The 22029-nt window shown below is 38.6% G+C and overlaps 1 protein-coding gene and 1 long non-coding RNA gene across 4 annotated transcripts; one reads left to right on the top strand and one right to left on the bottom strand.

Annotated features, from left to right (window-relative positions):
• Positions 1-938: 938 nt before the first annotated feature.
• On the bottom strand, positions 939-13982 carry LOC143857948 (RING/U-box superfamily protein). 3 transcript variants are annotated; one of them, XR_013238814.1, is made up of 3 exons: positions 12579-13974; positions 11863-11973; positions 939-1286 (listed from the first exon to the last, which is right to left on the bottom strand). XR_013238814.1 is itself a non-coding variant. In XM_077368515.1 (2 exons), exons 1-2 carry the CDS (start codon positions 13438-13440, stop codon positions 1276-1278), a joined length of 873 nt encoding a protein of 290 aa, XP_077224630.1. In that variant the 5' UTR covers positions 13441-13982; the 3' UTR covers positions 939-1275. The 3 variants fall into 3 exon arrangements, 1 of the variants encoding a protein (XP_077224630.1); XR_013238815.1 differs by having other exon boundaries at positions 13607-13973; XM_077368515.1 differs by lacking the exon at positions 11863-11973 and having other exon boundaries at positions 12579-13982.
• A 4497-nt stretch (positions 13983-18479) lies between these two features.
• LOC143857849 (uncharacterized) lies at positions 18480-20443 on the top strand. Its single transcript, XR_013238771.1, has 2 exons — positions 18480-18570; positions 20190-20443. It is a non-coding gene; the product is annotated as an uncharacterized LOC143857849 (long non-coding RNA).
• Positions 20444-22029: the final 1586 nt, after the last annotated feature.

The raw sequence follows: 22029 nt of genomic DNA, 5'->3' as shown, positions 1-22029 counted from the left end.
ACACTCGCCGACAGAGATAGTTGCACATCTCCCTACAATTGCCTTCGGAGATGGCTCCGCGACTCCACACTTGCCGAAATTACAAGCTCTGAATGAAAGAATGTAAAAATCCCTACACAAGGGTTACAATGAGGTAGAAGATGATATACAAACAAAGCCTAGATCCAATCCTTTATCAAAGGTCAATAGAGGCACAAAGAGGGTTTTCAAACTCAAGGAGTGTTCAAGTTAAGAGTACGAGTCTTAGAACTAATTAGTGAACCTCTGGTAGATGAGTATTTACATTTATGATTAGTTCCTTTTTTTCCTATCTCCCATCTATCCATTTTATTTAGTTATTTACTAGAGCAATTATGATATGGAAGTCGATCCGGGGCAAGTGTTCGGATCTATTATGACATAGTCATGAGGTGCTTAACGGACCCTTCAAATCTTGTCAAAAACAATTTTTTGGTGGAACCTAGTGTATGCATATCTCAATGTATACGTGCCTAGATGGATCTACTTCACATCTTAATCTTACACGGAAGGTATTATATTATTCTATTACAAATCAACGGATTATTCATTAGTCATTTACTGTATCCGTATCCGTATCCGTATCGTTTATCTCTATGAGGTACCGGGTGAAATAGAATGATCTTAGAAGGGATATAATGAAATTCCTCAATTGGCTCTTCCCAGAGTACCGATCTATTTTATTTGATTAATGGATCCAACATTATAATGAATTATAAAAGAGAGTGTTCTTATTCGAACGGTCGTGTGATCTTCAACCAGTTATGTGCTTCAATATAATTACCTGGCGTAAGTGCTATAGCCTGTTTCCAATATTCAGCAGCTTGATTGGACCAAGCTCTGCAATTACAGAATCTCCCTGTCGAATGGCCTGTTCTCCCCGGTCAGAATAGGTGGGTCAATTCCTTCCCTTAGAACCGTAAAAAAAGGTGTTTAAACATGTATTTATAGCCAAGTATCAAATATAGCCATTGGATTAACTGAACAAATATTTATGCACATCTTACATTGTAAGGTCCACAATGAAATTATTAATAAAAGGATTAAAGAATTGGGAAATATTACATGCATTTTATAGAGCACGAAGGCAGAACAAATAATATCAAAGGCTGCATTCCTAGATAGTATGAAATGCATATGGAATCCAAGAATACAACTGTTTTATTTTTCACTTCACATGGCCTGGACTGAAGCGAGCTAAGGGCTATGCTTTGAGCAGTATGAGGGTATGAAATGTTGAATGTGATGGCCATCTTATCAGCTTGTGCCTAGAAAAGATCAAAGCGGTATCAGTAGTTAAAACAAGAGGCCTTCAAGAAAATAAGCACTGACCTTTCCACTGTTCATTAATGTAAAACAAAACAAAAATTCATAAAAGCAAATGCACATAATAGATAATGAAGTTTCACAAATTGTACATAATGGTATAATATTATACATAGATATTCCATTTCCAGACAAATGATATCAGCAAGATTTCGTGTTTCGGTTTCAGTATGCGCTTTAATCGAAACCGAAATAAAAAAAGTGTTGATTTGGGGATGGAAATTTCTGTTAAAATCCTGTAAAATCATGAAAACAAATGAAAACTTATGTAAATGATGGAAATTTAAAATTTAACTTCAACGAGTGCCAGAATAAGCACAAATACACACCAAAACACATGATATAAGCAAAACAAATCACCCATAATAGTTTAAAAACACCGAACTCTTACTAGCAAGCGTTATCACGCATGCCTGGTAATTCAATATATACTATATTTCACACATAATCCATATAAATATCTATACATAATACATACACCATATTTCTAATGTAATTCACATATATAGCTCACCATAAGTTTGGTGAGCTCAGTTTCCTCATATATATATATATATATATATATATATATATATATATATATATATATATACAGGAATGAGGAAAGTGTTGGTGAGCTTAAGCGCCCAATCACATTGGGGCCTACTTTGTTAGGATGATCCAAAGCATTCATTTGAAAGGCCCTTACATAGATGGGGTGTGTACCAAAAATCAGCTCCATAGGATCATCCTAACCCATCCATTTGTGGAGGTCAAAATGAACAGACATTATTTGTCCACAAATCTGCCCATTTTTGTCCTCCACAAATGGAGGAGTTAGGATGATCCTATAGAGCTGATTTTTGGTACACACCCTATCTATGATAGGGCCTTGCAAATGAATGGTTTGGATCACCACAGAAAGTGCGGGACCCATGTGATTGGGGCGCTTGAGCTCACAAACACTTTCCTCATATATATATATATATATATATATATATATATATATATATATATATGAGAGAACGGTTCCTACACATATGTGTAGATAAGTTATCTACACACTAGCTTAAAATACAGTGGGGGCCACATTATTTGGGTGATCCAATCCATTAATTTTTAAGTCCCTCACATAGATAGGGTGTCCACAAAAAATCAGATCCATAGGATCATCCTAACCATTTGAACTGTGGAGGCAAAAAATGGATTAATTTGTGAAGGTTTAAAGACATCCATTTTACCTCCACAAATCGTAGGGGTGGGATGATCCTATGGATCTGAATTTTTGTAGACACCCTATCTTTGTGAGGGCCTTTAAAATGGATGGCTTGGATCACCCAAACAATGTGGGCCCCCACTGTATTTTAAGCTAGTGTGTAGAGAACTCTCTACACATATGTGTAGGAACCGTTTTCTCTCTCTCTCTCTCTCTATATATATATATATAGAGGAAAGTGTTTCTACTCGGTCCCCTAGATAAGCTTATCTACTCCTCCCTTTAAAAAAATACAGTGGGCCCACGCTGTTTGGATGATCCAAAGCATTCATTTGATAGGTCTTAACATAGATAGGGTGTGCCCAAAAAATCAGCACCAAAGGGTCATCCTAGCCCTTCGTTTTGTTGGGCACACCGTGTCCAAAATGGACGCATATAAACGTGGACGTTTATATGTGTCCATTATGGGCACCACAAGGCACTACAAAACGAAGGGCTAGGATGACCCTTTGGTGCTGATTTTTTGGGCACACCCTATCTATGTTAAGACCTATCAAATGAATGCTTTGGATCATCCAAACAGCGTGGGCCCACTGTATTTTTTTAAAGGGAGGAGTAGATAAGCTTATCTAGGGGACCGAGTAGAAACACTTTCCTCATATAGAGGAAAGTGAAGCTACACCGCCGGTGTAGCTAACTTAGCTACACCGCCGGCTTAAAATACAATGTGCCCACATTGTTTTGGTGATCCAAAGAATTCATTTGATTGGCCCTCACATAGATAGGGTGTCCACCAAAAATCAGCTCCATAGGATCATCCCAACCCTTCAAACTGTGGAGGCAAAAATGGACAAATTTGTGAAGGTTTTTACACGTTCATTTTTGCCTCCACAAATCGTAGGGTTGGGATGATCCTATGGAGCTGATTTTTGGTGGACACCCTATCTATGTGAGGGTCAATCAAATGAATTCTTTGGATCACCAAAACAATGTGGGCCCATTGTATTTTAAGCCGGCGGTGTAGCTAAGTTAGCTACACCGGCGGTGTAGCTTCACTTTCCTCATATATATATATATATATATATATGAGGAAAGTGAAGCTACACCGCCGGTGTAGCTAACTTAGCTACACCGCCGGCTTAAAATACATATTGTTTTGGTGATCCAAAGAATTCATTTGATTGGCCCTCACATAGATAGGGTGTCCACCAAAAATCAGCTCCATAGGATCATCCCAACCCTACGATTTGTGGAGGCAAAAATGAACGTGAAAAAACCTTCACAAATTTGTCCATTTTTGCCTCCACAGTTTAAAGGGTTGGGATGATCCTATGGAGCTGATTTTTGGTGGACACCCTATCTATGTGAGGGCCAATCAAATGAATGGTTTGGATCACCAAAACAATGTGGGCCCATTGTATTTTAAGCCGGCGGTGTAGCTAACTTTGAAAGTGAAGCTACACCGCCGGTGTAGCTAAGTTAGCTACACCGCCGGCTTAAAATACAATGGGCCCACATTGTTTTGGTGATCCAAACCATTCATTTGATTGGCCCTCACATAGATAGGGTGTCTACCAAAAATCAGCTCCATAGGCTCATCCCAACCCTTCAAACTGTGGAGGCAAAAATGGACAAATTTGTGAAGGTTGTTTCACGTTCCTTTTTGCCTCCACAAATCGTAGGGTTGGGATGATCCTATGGAGCTGATTTTTGGTGGACACCCTATCTATGTGAGGGCCAATCAAATGAATTCTTTGGATCACCAAAACAATATGGGCCCATTGTATTTTAAGCCGGCAGTGTAGCTTCACTTTCCTCTCTCTCTCTCTCTCTCTCTCTCTCTCTCTCTCTCTCTCTCTCTCTCTCTCTATATATATATATATATATATATATATATATATATAAGGGATTTGCTAGCGTCCAACGCATAAGGCATTTCACGGATGGGCCGTTGCATATGGGAGCAGCCACCTCATGAATGAAGACAAAATCTGCTGAAAAGTGAGCCTGTGTGGCCGCTCTCACATGCAACAGCCCATCCACGAAATGACTTCTGCGATGGATGCAAGCAAATCCCTATATATATAATTATATAACACATGGGTATGGTACAGTAAACCCCTATTACACTTACAATTGTAGTTTTGGTATGAGTTTTCGGAGTGGATAGAAACAAAAATATCATTTCGTGTCGATTTGGATGTAAATTTAAAACCACTGATATCAATCACTTGACACTAGAATAGGCCATGCAAGGCAATGCACAAGTTTAATATACCAAAAGTGATTTACCTGAAAGAGTTCCAAACTAATATAATATAGCATTCAATACTAAGTTTGATAATCCAAAAGTGATTTCCATAAAAGATAGCAAGTTTGATTGCAAGAGTTTAATAATCCATAATTTTAATATTCCAAAAGAAATTTGCTTAAGAAAATAACATACTACATAATCCAATACTATATTGTATATCATTACTTTCAAATATTTTCTATGCACAAGCGAATTATTAATTTGTCGAATACACGAGATATTGCAAAAACGCTTATGAATTTTGTGGTTTTGCAATAATTTGAAAAAGATTAAATTTTCATTAAAAAGTATATTGTATGGCATCATAACCTCCTCTTTTTCTTCTTTTTTTCCTAACAGAAACATCTTAGCCTACAAGTATCCCTGCATCCTCTGTTTTACTAAATCAATGTCTAGAAAATACAAAAGCATTTGTTCCAACGACAAAAAAGAAGGCAAGTAACAAGATGAACCAATTGACAAAATTCCAATACCACATCAAAATAAGCTCAGTAATTACCATCCATCAGTAACATTAGAATCAACATAATTCACACAAAGGCATATATGTAAGTGTTTTTTTTTTTTTGAATGGCAAGGCATATGATATTTTCAAACAGACATTAGGTGTTGGAAATGGGTCCCCAGAAAACCTGACAAGCTAACTAGTCAATATAGGCATGATGAAATTGGATAAGATATAGAAATTTTATTAAAAAAACAGATACTTAGAAATACATTAAGACTAAAAGATATGTAACAGCTAATAATTAATCATCAATACAAGAAAAGGACAAGATTGTTTCCATGTAGTAGTCTTAATGTGATATAAACAACCAATGTGTATCTTAAATGGATGTTTGAAACGAGAATGTTTAATTTTGGATTGATAGATCACCACTATACCATCCACGTAGACCACCAAAGATTGGGTAAGTGTTGGTTCCCGCTTGACAAGGTATGGTTAGCATGGCTTGGCTTTGTTGGTAGCCAACTTGGAATATTGCCCTCCTGAATCTACTGAACCTGGGCGGAGGGACATATAACTTGGGGGTGCACCCCCCGTCACTCCACCAATGACCAATGCAGGCAAACTGTAAATTAGTCCAGTCCCCCAAGTGTAAATTCCTGGCTTTGCCCCTGTAAATGAACCAACCCGTGGGACATCACCTTAATAGGGGGGCTTCTTGAGCTTGCACATCTGTGTTGCCTTCCATAGGGGCTTAAATCCTTATGGTGGAAGTATGTATACCTCCTCCGTAAGTCCTCATGATGAAATGCATTTTTAACGTCCCAACCGATACAGCAACCAAGATAAGTTTTCAGCCATAGATAAAGACCCCTAGTAGATTTCACCTTGTCCATCGAGCCAAAGGTTTCCATGCAGTACATCCCTTGAGTCTGAGAGTAACCCTTGGCTACCAGTTAGGCATTGAACCTTTCCATCGTTCAATCGAACTTGTATTTTGTTGTGAGCATGGTTTTAAATTTCGACCGAAATTTTGGATTTCGGTCAAGACCAAAATCGAAACGTACCGAAACCGAAATTGCCGAATGGTACCAAACTCCGACCGAAATTTCAGAAATTTTGGCAATTTCGGCTAAAATTTGGAGATAATATTAAATTTTTATTTTTTTACAGACTTTCGGCCCAAAAAACTGACATTTCAGGGCTTTCTACCGAATTTCGGCCGAAATTTCGGGATTTTGGCTAGGCCCAAAATTTATACCGAAACCGAAATTTAAAACCATGGTTGTGAGTACACATTTGCATACCATGTTTTTCCCTTCTAGCAAGGCCACAGGTTCCCATGTATTATTCCTTGTTAGGGCTTTCTCCTTCTCATCATACTTTCCCTCCATCTATGTTCAGATAGCGCCTCTGCAATATTGTTAAGAACAGAAATAGAGGAAACCAGCTCTTTGCCGGTGTAGGGTCATCTACCACAAGGTCAGGACAAGATAGAAAGATGAGAATAAGAACATGAATCTCTTCCAGAATATTATTCCCCTGAAGAGATGCCTGCGCTGAAAAATAAGGAACATGCTCGAAGGTGACATCCATTGTTAAATATCGATGACCACTAATAGGATCTAGAGACTTGTAACCTTTCTGTGTGAGTGAGTGACATAGAAACAGTACCTGATGGCCTAGCGTCAAGTTTGGTAGGGTATAGACCGAGAATGGGAAGAAAGAACACATAACCGAAACTACAAAGCACAATGAAGAGGCGTTGACTTGTGCACAAGAGTTGAAATGAGATACAAAACTGTAGAACCTGAGATGGCATCCGATTTATAAGATACAGTTGTGAGAAGAGCCTTCGTTGAGAACACTGAAATACTCACAACAAGAAGCATGGAGTTACTTATCAAAAAAGTGGTTGTGCTTAGGTGTACAATTCCATATTCTTCAAAGTACTGGTGAAGATTGCCTTCAAGGTATTCTCGAGCATTCTCAAATCTAAATATCTTAGGCATACTTCGCAAATTTGGCATCTTCCTCCCCCTCTTGAGATGTAGCCTCATCAACAGGAGAAGAAGACGGTGTAGATAATGGACCCCATTGTGGATCCCACTGATCCAATCGTGAACATCCGTCCTGCCACAGACGATGAGCTGCCTCCTCACGAGCTATCACTCACTCATGATGGGATGCCCCCTTACGAGCTTTCCGCTGGTGATACTAATAATAAGCTTCTTGAGCATAGATCTTGCCATCAACTAAACAAGCCATGCCTAAGTCATTGCACTCTCACAAGAAGTGTCTCCATTTCACGCATCTCTACATATTGTATCCTTAACTCGACGAATGGTCATTTGATGATCATAACCATAGTACTTGTGGTATGCATCAAGAACTTTAATCCATTGTAGACACACATTATCAAAATCTCCATAGCAATAGTAGTAGTAATCATAACGGTAGAAATATGGAACCCATGGTGCAATCATTGACGGGCAAATCAATGTTGCATGGGCCCAGATGGAATCTGTGGAAATCAGCCGTTAGATCTGTCCGTGGTGGCAAAAGAAACAAAATGGCTTTTGTGGATCTCAGATCGAACTCCCTGATGGCCTTAGATCAGCAGTCGGACCAAAACCGACTGATGATGAAGGATGCACGAAGTAGTACCTATGCTCAATGTGGGTTGTTGAGAAGAGGCTGGATAGACTCTTCAAATCGTCCAGATCAACTCTCGTGCCGAGGCGAAATTTAGCGGAAATGGCCCGAGTGAAGAGAGAGAAAATGAGATGGAGAGAGGAGAGAGAAGATGTAGAGAAAGAAAGAAAATAAAGATGAATAAGGGAGAAACATAAATCTTCTTTTCATTCTTTTTTCTCTTTTTTTCCCTTTGTCCTCTTCTTTTTTTTTCTTTTTTTTTCCCTTTTTTCTCCTTTTTCTTTTTCCATTTATTTCTTGCCTAAAACAGTGCAAACCATAGATGCAGGAAACGCCTAGGGAGGGGGGAAACGTACTTCCGAAACGGGTACGAAACGCTCTTTGGAAAATTGTGAAACGCCTGTGAAACGCCGGTGAAACGTATGTGAAACGTTTGTGAAACGCATTTCCCATTTCTTGGAAACGCGTTTTATTTCCATGGAAACTCGTTTCTTGGAATTTTAAGACTTTAAAAGGATATATTAAACCCCCTTTAGTTTACTGTGGACAGCCCTATCTAGTTTAGAATTATATATATTATATTCAAGATTCTAGTACAAGCATTTTCCTATTAATGTGTGTTACCATCACATTTATGTGTTTCACTAGCGTTTCCTTAAGGTTTCACTAGTGTTTCACAAGCGTTTCCCTTGCGTTTCCCAAGACGTTTCCCAATGCGTTTCACATGCATTTCTCTATCGTTTCCCGTTTCTCGTTTCCCCTTTGATTTTTTTCACGCGTTTCACGTTTCCGTTTCACGTACCGTTTCCCGTTTCCGTTTCCCGGACTAGTAACTATGGTGCAAACTTACCTATTTTATCTTTGAATGGCAGATCAAGCAAGCAGCATATATAGCAAGCTAAATCTCACAGTAACAAGAACATTCAGCAGATAACGCAAGAGAGAGAAACAAATTTTGCTCTCTTTTTCTTTCTTTCCTTATAAGTCACTTAACTAATAAGTCAGTCACGTGAACCACAAAGCTAAAAATAGGGGGTGTCCAAGGGGATGATGGGGGCGGAAATTACCTCTCTCCATTGGTTCACTTCTTTAGTGGTACTTGATTTGCAACTTTTGCTCTTATTACCTGTTATGCAGGTTGTAGGTAAAGATGCCTTTTTCACAACTCTTGCTTTCCCCTTTAGACAAAACAGAGCACAAAATCATGCCTTATTTTGCAACTTAACATTAGAAACTCCTTGTTTCTCACGAAAGCAACATGGAAGAGGAGAAAACGCCTGAAAAGATGGCTGGTCGTGGGTTTGCAGCGGCAACGCGAAATATAAGGCTGTGGCTGGAGATGGGGTGGGCAACGAGGACGACGGAGACGGCACAGTGCGACACCAACGGAGTCCGGCGATCACGCCGGAAAGGCCGGCGGTGTCTGATGATGATGGTCCGGCAGGCGTGTTCCCAAGATGGTGAAAAGTTATGAGGAAACTCACAGTTTTGGGTTTTTGGACATGGGGAAGAGTTATATATGGGACTGGTTTGGTTTTTGTGTGTGTGTGTGTGTGTGTGTGTGTGTGTGTGTGTGTGTGTGTGTGTGTGTGTGTGTTTGTGTGTGTGTGATAGGGTTTCAAGATGGGAGAAGGGGTGAAGCTAGGGGTTTGAGGTTGATTGTGTAATGGTGTGGCTATATTTATGGAGCTAGTAGACTGAGACAAAAAAGAGGGTGTTGTTCGGCTAAAACGATCTGGGTTTGGGTATGTTTAGGTGCAGGGATTCTTGGTGAAAACAAAAGGTGCGTTTTTATGGTATATGGGTTCTTGGTTGGGGGTATGAGTTGTTGTTATGGCTGTGAAACAGCAAAGTGCGGGGGGAGGTTTTTTTTTTGGAAAGAATTTGAGTTAGAAGAAACAATGGTTAAGGGGGAAGATGATGGTGTACCTTGAAGGGGATTTCGGGACTTATCTTCTGCGATTTGGATCCTTCGCTTGGTTAGTGAAACAATCTTGGATCTTTCGCTCTGATACCAAACCGATGTGATCCAGGGAGGAGAAATAGATTAAAGAGGAGAAAAGAGAAGCGGAAGAGAAGAAGAATGGTAGAATAAAAGGAGAAGAATAGAGGAGAAAGAGGGGAAGAAGGAGAAACAGCTTATAAACCCAACCGGGAACGGTGAAAAATAGGTGAAGACAAAATCAGAAGAAAGAAGAGAAGAAGAGAAACGAAAGAAGAAAAGAGATAGGGGAGAAATCGGTACTCTCAATTTAGTAATTCATCAAAAGTTGAAAATCTCTAATGCATGAGGCCTATATATAGGCAATTGAAATAAAATTCCATAGAAAATAAATAAATGCCCCAACTCTAAATAACATGGAAAATAAAAATCCTAGAAACTAAATAATATGAAAATAAATCCCTAAAAATCCTAATGTGCAAATATGCCACTTATTGGCCCTACATTGCACATAACTTTAACTTCTGGAAAAAGACATGGGAAACACCGACGGTTAAGAGTTTTATAGGGAAACATCATCATATAAGACGCCACTAGACCAGCTATGCATCAGCCTTTGCAAAAGTACATAAGAAACAACTGTCAATGTCTAAAACATCAAATTAGACTAAGAACTCAAGACATATCAAGCCCCAAGTTGACTCAGCTGAGTCAATGGATGACTCGGCGAGTTAAGCGAGTCAAAGGAATTCCCCACAAAGTGCTGGAGAGAATAAGGGTCGTCTGTTTAACACCTATGCTTAATCTTATTAGTTTCTAAAGTAAGCTCCATCAATCTACCTCATTGCCAATCGATTAGAAATTTTCTTCCATCGATCAGATATTTACATAAGTGCTGGAGAAAATAAGGGTCGTCTGTTTATACCTATGCTTAATCTTATTAGTTTCTAAAGTAAGCTCATCAACATACCTCCTTGCCAATCAATTAGAAGTTTTCTTCCATCGATCAGTGAAAATCTCTCTATGAGGGAGCACACGTATATGGTTCAAGAAAGAGCCCCATTAACTTCTGGAAAAAGGAGTGGGAGGCAGTGGAAGAATAAGAATTTTATAGGGAAACATCATCATATAATATAAAAATTTCCAAAAGTAGATAAAAATCAACTATCAATGTCTAAGACCTCAAATTTGACCAAGAACTCAGACATATCAAGTCCAAGTTGACTAAGCATGAGTCAATGGCTGACTCGGCGAGTTGAGTGAGCTCAACGAATGCCCCACAAAAGTGCTGGAGAAAATTAGGTGGTCGCCTAAACACCTATGCTTGATCTTATTAATTTCTAAAGTAAGCTCCATCAACCTAACTCCTTGCCAATCGATAAGAAGTTTCCTTCCATCGGTCAATGAAAATCTCTAAATAATGGTCTTATTATTTTCTTAAGTAGCTTAGCTGCCGTATATATACTAGTTTTGTTTTAACTTAAAATAGCCGTCACTGAGGCATAAATAAGTGAAATGATAAAGTATCTGTCTAATGAATCTCCATGTAAATTTGATAGAAGGGAAAGGGGAAAAAACAGAGAGAAAAGGAAGGAAAGAAGAAAGGGCAAGAAAGAAAAGATGCAGAATCCATGCACCTCGACTGTCAACCCGAAATGGAAATCAACTCGACTGTCAATAGAATCACTTCGTCATAGAGTTAAAAACTGTTTTAAGGAGTGATACATATTTCAGTTGGAAGGTCCTTTTTGTGGAAACCACAAGATTGTGGGTTCAAGCCAGCTTAAAACAAGGGCAACTTGCCCAAGTTTCGACTCAAGTCAATGAAATTTAAAATACCACAACTAATCACAACGAAAAGTACAAACATAGTGAGTCGAAATAAAAGAAGGGGGAAAGAAGATTAGAGCTCTGAAGAAATGATCACCACCAGTGCAAGCTAATGTCAAATTAAATACATATACCTCCAAAGGATCATTTCAACCAGAATGCAGATGTTATTAACTGCTGCTAACACAAGCACCAGCATACAAATGGCTACAGAGGAAACCAAGAGCGCCACCACGAGTTATATTCTGTAAATAACAACAACGATTCAGTATAAAGAGGTCTGACTTCGATACAAGTAGCATTTAGACGAAGAGAAAACAAGCAGGTAGCTCCGTCTTAATTTTTAATAAAACCAGATTAGTTGCTGAAGAACCAAAAGAGAAAAACAGCAATAAGACAGCAAATCACAAGTAATATTAAACAAGACGGCCCATAAACATATCAATACTAATTGCAGAGGATCTAACACATAAACAGTGATGAAATTCAAAATTAAGGGAGGCAACTGGGTTGCAAAGACAAGATAAATAAAAAATTCGAACAGACTAAGTTGTTAGAATATGTGATATCTCACCATTAGATTAGGCTGAGATATAACCACTCGATTGAGTCCTCAATAAGAAAGGTAGGCTAGATAAGGGAAATAGTTTAGATTAGGATTTCGTTCATCTTATCTTCTTATCGTTTTCTTACAATGTTTGTCCCTAAGTGGTTTATTTAAGCACTAGTTATTGTTAATTGTAATCAATCAGAGATTAGTGAAAAACTTCAAAGTTTAACGTGGTATCAAAGCACTAGTTATTGTTAACTGTAATCAATCATAGAAAAAGAAGGGAAATTCAACTATTACCACCACGATTAGCAGAAACATTATCATCCTGAGTGCGATAACGACTCGGCGGCGAACGAAAAGGCCATAACACGGAAAAGGGATTCCGCCTTCCACGACGCCAATTCTGATTCCCACTCCCTTCCTCATGTGAAATATCAGTATCATTCCCAAGATTACTCCCAGATGAGGCCGGTAACTCGTGCCGACAAACTGGACAAGAATTATGAATTTGTAGCCAAGGAATGATGCAATCCGAATGATAAACATGATTACAAGGCATCTCTTTCACTTCCCCACCAACCTCAAATTCCTCCTTACAGACAGGGCAATGGGACCCATTACCCAAATGGGTCGGCGTGATCTTAACAGTTGGCATTGCTTCAATGGCAAAATCAGGCGCCGGGGGTGGGCCCGGGCGATCATTCTGTGTCAGCTCCTCAATCAGCTCATTCAGTCCAGGCCCAATATAGAAATTCCGCGGATCAACAGAAGGGGAAGGGCTAGGGTTAGGGTTTGGATTGGGGTTAGGGTTAGGGTTTCTGGTGTGGAAGATAATCAAAGGGCGAGGAAGGGTTAGGGTTTCGATTTCGAAATTAGGGCGCCTAATCGGGCCATCTAATTCGCGGGTTTGGTGCCAATTTGGGGGAGGGAGAATGGAGGAGAGGGCTTCTAGAAGGCGGGATCCCGGCGAGAGGTCGAGGATGAGCCGGGGTTGGGGGAGGGCGACTTCAGAGACGAATTGGCCGGAGCAACGGGGGCAGAAGAGATCAGAGGGGGTCAGGGATGCAATCCTGACCGTCCGATGGCATTGGTAACACCAGTAGAGATTGTAGTTTCTGATGGTGTTGAGTCTAATAGCAGGAGGAGGGTTTATAGACATGGGTTTTGTTTAATTGGGTTGGTTGATGTTTGTTGTGTATTCTTTTTCCTTTTCTGGTTTGTGGGTAAAGTGTTTTTTAGTTTATGAAGGTGAAAATGATGGGGAAAGAGAGGTATATATGTACAGAGAGAAAGATAAAGAGGAGAAGAAGAGAATTGATTGATACCTTTGTAGATGGGTATGGAATGTTTGGGTGGAAAGAATAGCTTTTGGAGGTGAAGAAAGCAAGTCCCTCTCTCCATCTCTTCTGAGTCCTGCAATCCATATTTGGGGGAAAGGAATGAGGGAGTTTCTCACCCACTACTCTTGCCATCCATCCTCTGCAGAAAGGAATAGTGTTGATCTCTGATTCCTTTTTCTCTTCTTCTTCTTGTCCTACATTAACTATTTTTAAAACAAACTTGAGAGATATTCCCCACCGTTCACTTTTTCTGCTTTCAAATCCCATTTAAGATGGCACAAAGGTTACAATCTTAACTTTATTTAATTGGATTTAACTAACCAATGAATCTAGCATTCTTTTTTCTTTGAAACCATGCCTTAAACTTGAGAGAAAGAGAGAGATTCCCTCATTTTTTTTAAAAGAAACTTGAGAGATATTACCACCTTTTCTCATTCTAAGTTACAAATGTAAAAGATTGTTCCTTTTGGTAATTGGGATTTGCTAAAGACCATCCCAGGAAGCATTTCGCGGACTGGCTGTTGCATCAGAGAACAGCCACATAGGCTCACTTTTTAACAAATTTTGTCTGATTCATTTAATTCATTGAGGAGACCTTCTCTTATGCAACAGCCAGTCTGCGAAATGCCTTCTGCGATGTGCTTAATTTTATCTATAAATGTGATGCAATTGCTACTTTGAAAACTCCTACCTAAAATTGAATATGAAGAGTTAGAACTAGAATTCTTATCGGTGGTACTGGAACTCGTAGGGAAGAAAATGGATTTATGGATGGAATCAAATATGCAGTCTCTACAGAAAAAGTATTCGGTTATTAGGGAACAATCAATATACTTTGAATATACGGCTCTTTGAGAATGTCTCACTTTGGGGATTCTGACAATTTGCTTAATCAATACACATTGTAACCCAGATCTCGTAGATATTTCGATTCCAGCCAATGGGACAGTGATAAATTCATTAAATTTGCCCCTTCTAGGATAAATTCACTCCCCTTTGCTGGTTGTGAGGCTACAACACTGGTACAACCAATGCTCTCTCTCTCTCCAACATGAACCGTTGGTGGGGCCCAACAATTGAATTGTTTAAATCATTGAACAAGATCAGCCCGACCTTACTTATTCCAACAACCATTACTCTCTCTCACTTCTCTCTTTCAACATGAACCTTTAGTGGGACCAACAATGAATGGTTTAGATCTTTGAAGGTAGACACCATAAAAGCGTATTTTTTAAAAATCACTTGGGTTTGCTTTGTTTGAAGATCCAAACCATTCATCTGTTACGACCCACCCAACGTAAATAGGTCTTGCCTCAAAAATCATGTCCCTGGGATGATCCTATCTCTTCGATTCATGGAGATTCATATATGATGTCATTGCATTAGATCGGAGAGTTAGGATCATCAAAATATTTTTGGGGCACCGCCTATTTATGTTGTAGCTCAACAGATGAACGATTTGGAACTTCGAAAAAAGTGGCCCAATGAAGTTTCTTAAAAACATGCGTTATATGATATATGCATGTAGGTGAGGTGGGCCCAATTTATTCTAGATCTCCTCGTAGGTGAGCATATTTTGAAAAATAAAATGATGCCCACCTTATTCTAAGATCCAAACCATTCAGTTATTGGGCCCTAATGTTACTAGATTGTGCCCCAAAAATCAGCTCCTTTGAATGATCCTAACCCTCTAATCTATAAATAAATTACACCATATAGAAATCTTTATAGATCGAAGAGTTACGATGTCCAATGGAGAGATGATTTTCGTGGTACAACCGATGAGGCCAGGGGCGGAGCCACGAATTTACGCTTGGTGTGTGTGTGTGTGTGTGTTGGGGGGGGTGGGGTGTATTTATTTTCACTTTGCCGGCCGTGGCCAAATCACTTGGAATTATTTTTGCACATATCAGTACTAATAAAAGAGATTTTGCAAGTCATTGAGGGACTTGCCCCCCACCAACGCTATATGTGCCTCTGGCCCTGGCTGGGGCCTACTAATTGAATGGTTTAGATTTTTGAACAAAGTTGGCCCCACTCTATTTTTTAAAAAAATGCGTGCACCTTTGTACATACATCATACAACTCAATTCAAGTAAGCCTTTGTCCCAAACTAGTTGGGGTCGGGTAATGAATCCTTTAGAATATTTTCATGAAGAAGGTGAAAGGATCTACCTGGCTCAAATTGACTAAGTCTAATCCTGACACTAGTTGGGTTCGTCTACATGTATCATTTTCTTCCATTCTATCCTATCTAAGGTCATGTTCTCTGTTATGATCCTAGCCCTCAAGTCTTTCCTAACTATTTCTACACAAGTTGTTTTCGGTCTGCCCCTACCTCTTTTTATTCCATCTACTTGGCACAAGTCACTTCTTCTCACTAGAGCATCCAAAGGCCTACGTTGGACATGCTGAAACCATCTTAAGCGGTGCTCTCTCATCTTCTCCACAATTGGTGTCACCCCCACCCTTTCACGGATGTCTTCATTTTTAATTCGATCTAACCTTGTGTGGCTGCACATCCATCTAAGCATTTACATCTCCGCTACACTTATCTTATGCACATGCTGCTTCTTGGTGGCCCAACATTCTGAGCTCTACAGCTTGGCTGGCCTCACAGCTGTCTTATAAAACTTTCCCTTCAACTTGATAGGTATTTTACAATCGCACAGAACTCTTGAAGCATGGTAGGTATATTCTACTTCAACCAACCTGCTCTTATTCTGTGGTTAACATCATCGTCAATCTCGCCTTCCTTATGTAAGATTGAACCAAGATAACGAAAGATATATCTCTTAGGTACCTCCTGCCCATTCATATTTACTGCATCCTCGCCCCGACTCCTTACATTACTAAAGTTGCACTCCATATTCGTACATACACCCTAAAACTCATATTTATTAGAAAACTCATTACCACCCTTATTCTAATATCCAAACTATTCATTTGATGGGCCTAGTGTAAATAGTCCTTTCCCCAAAAGTCATCTATGTATGATGATCCTAACTCTCTGATGGTCAGAGGGTTTGGATCATCCTATGGAGATGATTTTATGTGCAAGGCCTATTTACGTTGGTGCCCAACAAATGAATGGTTTGGATCTTTGAATCAGATGGGCCCAAGTGATTTTTTTTTTAAAGAAAAAAATACACTTTTTACTATGTCCATCTCCTTCAAAGATCTAGACCATTCATTGTTGGGCCCCACCAAGGGTTTGTGCTCAAAGAGAAGAGAAATAAAGAGTACTAGTTGTGAGAATAAGTACACATGGAGCCTACCTTGTTCAAAGATCTAAACAATTCAGTTGTTAGGCCCCACCAAAGGTTCAAGCTCGGGGGAGAAAGAAAGTGCCGGTTGTAGCGGAGAGAGAGAGAGAGAGAGAGAGAGAGAGAGAGAGAGAGAGAGAAAGAAAGAGAGAGAGAGAGAGAGATGGTTGTACCAGTCATGATTGTTAGTTGGAAGGCGGATTAAAGGGATTTCTCAGGTGCAACAGAATGCCTGAGAGGAATCTATTTCAAAAACTTTTGATCCCTTCAATCCATTTCTCAAGATCCTAGTTACTAGATGATCGATGGTTGTGAAAAGAAAAACAGGAGAATAAGAAAAACATTACCAAATTGATTAGCCGATTGGTAATCTTTGCTTGATCTACTCCCCGATCAGCTTCACGCTTTCTCCAAGCACTTCAGAAGATGTGTTAGCCGAAGGGTTCAACAAGTCCTCTATAAACTTGTGTTTTGATGATCAATAAACCAACTATGTTATATAAGTGAACTAGTGCTTTTGATGTGCAAAGTGAATCTGTTTAAGTCCATAGTAATGGTCATGGCTATGTCATTGTATATCAAGATCAAAGGACCAAAGCAATAAATCAAAGAAGGTGCTCACTACTCGGACATTAAATGAAGAGCCAAAGCCAGTATCAAACTTGAAGACATTTTGAAGTTAAGGCAAGATCCTTAATAGCATGGGTGGGGCCGTTCATTTTACAATACCTGTTTTGATAAGGTGATGCCATCATTTTACACCCCGTGCATAACATGGGTGTGGTCCACCATTTTGCATCTCATGTTTTGATGAAGCGAGTGGGGCCCACCATTTTATACATCATGTTATACATGATATGGAAGAGACCACCATCTTTTCCTGAACGCCTGCATACGGTGGGGACCAACATTTTACATCCATGAGTGGGCCCACCATCTCCACTTATCAAATGCATGCATCGGGTTGGACACACTATTTTACCTCATATATCAATGGGGTGGGACCTACAATCTCCGCACAAACTCATGCATAGGGTGGGGCCAACCATTTTACACAGCACTCTTTTTAAGGAGGGCCCCACTATTTTACAACTTTTTTTTTTTTTTATGTAGGGGCCCATTATTTTACAACCATGCAGAGCATGGGCAAAAAATGCTAGCCTTCTAGAACGATTTTATATGTAGCAGTTTCTGTTTGGACATATCCTTAGGATACATGTAAATCTTTTATATCCTTTGTATAAAGAGTAAGCTCTTCTTACCCTACAAATAGTCAAGAAATCTTCATCCAGATATTGACATCTATTCATGTGATACTGCTTGATCTTAGCATACAGCTTGAACTGGAAATCCGCAAGGCTATAAATTAAAAATGCTAGCATTCTACAACGGTTTTATATACAGGAGTTTATGTTTGGAGATATCCTTAGGATACATGTAAATCTTTTATACTATAAAGAGTAAAATCTTCTTAGTAAAGAAATCTTCAACCAGATATTGACTATAATGCTTAATCTTGGCATTCAGCTTGAATTGAAATCCGCAAGCCTATAAATACTACCGTTTGAGCCTATACCTTCATATAAAAAAATAAAAAAACTGCCATAACTCTTAAGCAAGGATCAAACATGAAGAGTACCATTCTTCCTCTCTTTGTAGCCCTTCTACTCATCTTCTCCTATGGTAAATTATTTATACATTTAGCTTTTAGCATTCTGTAGCTCAAATTTTTTTTATTAACTTTTATTATATTCTAAGGCTGCCTACAAAAGATTATATTTTTTAGTTATAGATGTGAAATTTACTGCAATTTAGTCTACAAATTAAGCTTTCAACGTCTTTCAACAAGGCCCTATTTGCGTTGCAAAATTTTTTTCGAAAAGTTTCCAAAAGAAATTTCTTCCCAAGTTTCTTGTTTTTTCAGTGTTGAGGGGTTTATAATACCTTATTTATTTATTTTTTAAGAAAGGTAAGCTTGATTATACCTCAATATATGAGATGATATTTTATATATTGAATAGTAAAAATAACTAAAAAGTTAGGTATGGGACAATCTGTTTGATGATCCAAGCTGCTCATCTATAGGTCCTCGTTATGGAGTAGACAGTTTGAACTACTCCTTTCAATGGAAATTACTTATGGCCCCATTTGGATTGCAGGAATTTTCTGGAAAAGTAAAGGGAAACTATTTATATCTTAACTTTTTTACAAATGAAAAAATATAATTTCAACGATACCGATTTATTTTTCACATAGAAGGATTTGATATATCATAAGTTCGCTATAAATTAACCATAATTGTTTTAGTACCCTCTAAATAGCAGTATTTTTATTGTTTTAGTAAAACTCAAAATTAACATAACATTTGATGATGCCTATTTTTTTCATTTTGTGCACTTTCGAGAACGGAAATGATAAATTCACCCCTTTTTTTACATGGGGCAGTCAAATCCAGTGTATGTGGCAATCAGGCCCCTTGAATCCTTCCCATGTGAAGTAAATAAAACCATCTACAGTCATAGATACACAAGAGGTGGCTGTTCCAAGTAAAAAATGGGATGGATATATCACTTCCCTTCGATAACTTATATACAATTTTTTTAGAGAAACATAATCCCATTTTCTAGCATTTCTTCTAACTAAAATACCCATTTCCTTAAGGGGCTGTTTGGATACGTAGATTTTAGAATCCAGGTTTTAGTTTGAAAGTAGTGTAAAATTCTGGATTTTACAATGGAAGGGATTCTTAAAAAAAATAAATGATTACTTCGTTTCTTATAGTCATTTCTTTAACCAGTGGATAGGAGCATACTCTGGATCGGAATCATTGGGAAGTATAGCTTGACCATTTCTACCAACTTTAAGCCATCATTATGATTCCTTTTATGAAAAAAAATATCCTTTTGGTTTTGGATACCTTACATTATTTCCATGGAATCCTTTGCCGTCCACTCATTTTTTATTGATTACCAATATGGTAATTGGAACAATAACAATTGTAGAAACTTGATACTGGGGGGGGAAGTAGGTTGCAGATTGAGGATTTAAGTAAGAAATCCAAGTTTTAGAAATATCTCCCCCATCCTGAGATTTCTAAAACCTGGAAACACAGGATCATCTCCTACTTTCTGGCTCGATGGAAAGAAGGGCAAGAAATCAGAGAAGAGTCTCCTTCTTCTCTCATCTCCCATCTAAGATTTTGAGGAAATCCAAGATTATAAAATCCGCGTTTCCAAACATCCCTATTTGTTTCATTACACTATTGTATTCTCTAAAACTGATTTCGTCTTTGTGAAATTCAGGTGGAGTGAATGGTGCTCAAACCGATAATACCTGTCATTTTTCGTTCGGCCAGCCGATGTGCAAAAATGATGAGTGCAAGAGCTTTTGCGACATGAAATATGGCGGTCCCGGAACATGCAGCGATGCGAACACTTGTGATTGCACTGTGTCATGTACCAAAAACTGACCCTTAGATTGACTAAGGCTCAATTTATGTAGTTGTTTCCGCTTATTTTCATCGAGAATAAAATCTTCGCCATTTGATCGTGAGCTATGGATTTCATTTCTTTTTATTGAGATTGTTTTTACAGTACTTTTGAAGATTCTATGCACGGGAGATAAACATGGTTTGGAGTTGTTTTTAAGTTAATCTCTTTTTTCACCATTTTCTTCTCTTTCTTTCAACATGAAATGGGGGTGAAATATATTTTTGCCTATTTTTTAACTAAATATGGAGATAAAATTTGTTTCATGCCCATTTTACGTCGAGAGCCAACCTTATGTTGTAATTCTAAATATGGCTTACATATGAAATACTTCGTTAAAGTGTGACCTTATCACAGTACGATAAAAAAAACCCCTTATGGGCTACACTTCATATTCAATGATTAAAAATATAAATGGGATTTGAAAGTTTCAAATCCCATTTAAGATGGTACAAAAGTTACAATCTTAACTTTTTTTTAATGGGATTTGACCAATGGGGGCGCCTGTGAATCTAGCATTCCTCTTTCTTTGAAACCATGCCTCAAACTTGAGAGATATTCCCTCTATTTTTTGAAGGAAACTTGAGAGATATTACCACATTTTCTCATTCTAAGTTACCAATGTAAAAGGTTGTCCCTTTTCGTAATTGGGATTTGCTAGGGACATCCCAGAAAGCATTTCGTGGACTGGCTGTTGCATGAGAGAGCAGCCACATAGGCTCACTTTTTAATAAATTTTGTCTTATTCATTTAATTCATCCGTGAGATGCAACAGCGGCCCGCGAAATTCTTTCTGCAGTGTACCTAATTCTATCTATACATGTGATGTAATTGCTAAGCCCAATCATGAACGGTTTAGATCTTTGAAGCTAGACACGATAAAAGTGTATTTAAAATAAATAAAAAAATTACTTCGGTTCGCTTCATTTGAAGATCCAAACCGTTCAGTTGTTGCGACCCAATGTAAATAGACCTTGCCCCGAAATTCATGCCCGCTGGGATGAATTCAGGTGGAATGAATGCTCAGGCAGGTGGCATGTGTCATTTCCCTTTTGTTCCCCTTATTTACAGTGAAAATAAAATAAAATATTTGCCATTTGACCATGAGCAATAGATTCTATTGATTTTTATTTAGATTGCTTTTGCAATATGATAAGAAACTCCTTATTGCACCAACGTTCATTTGCAAGTTATTATTGCAAGTTGACATGGTGTGCCCTTAAAATAATAGTAAAACTTTGGGGAAAAAGAGTATCAATGTTGGGCATCACTCATGAGAATTCTATTAGAATATGTGAGATCTCCCCATTAGATTTGGTTGAGATCTCACCGTTGGGTTATCTTGGTGGTGGATTAGACAACTAGGTTAGATGAGGTTTCCTAGACATAATAGGCAATTAGGTTGGATTAAGAATAGTCTCCTTCCATGGTTATCAGGACTTCATTCTATGTTTATCTCCTAAGTGCCCAATATAAGCACACTTTGTGTTTGATAGGAATCATCTAAGATTAGTTGTATTGTAATCATCTAAGAATGTTGGTGAATCCAATTTTCATCACAGTATCAGAGCGGGCGGATCAATCCTCGGCCTGACCACAACACAACTAGCTTCCATCTTTGGTGGACGGCCGATCTTACTATCTGCTTGGCCTC

The sequence above is a fragment of the Tasmannia lanceolata genome, unplaced genomic scaffold, assembly GCF_043159265.1.
Source record: "Tasmannia lanceolata isolate RefF3 unplaced genomic scaffold, GAP_Taslan_0.1 ptg000025l, whole genome shotgun sequence".
Taxonomy (NCBI): domain Eukaryota; kingdom Viridiplantae; phylum Streptophyta; class Magnoliopsida; order Canellales; family Winteraceae; genus Tasmannia; species Tasmannia lanceolata.
The sequence above is the reverse complement of the archived record's forward strand: the minus strand, read 5'-3'. Positions and strand labels throughout refer to the sequence as shown.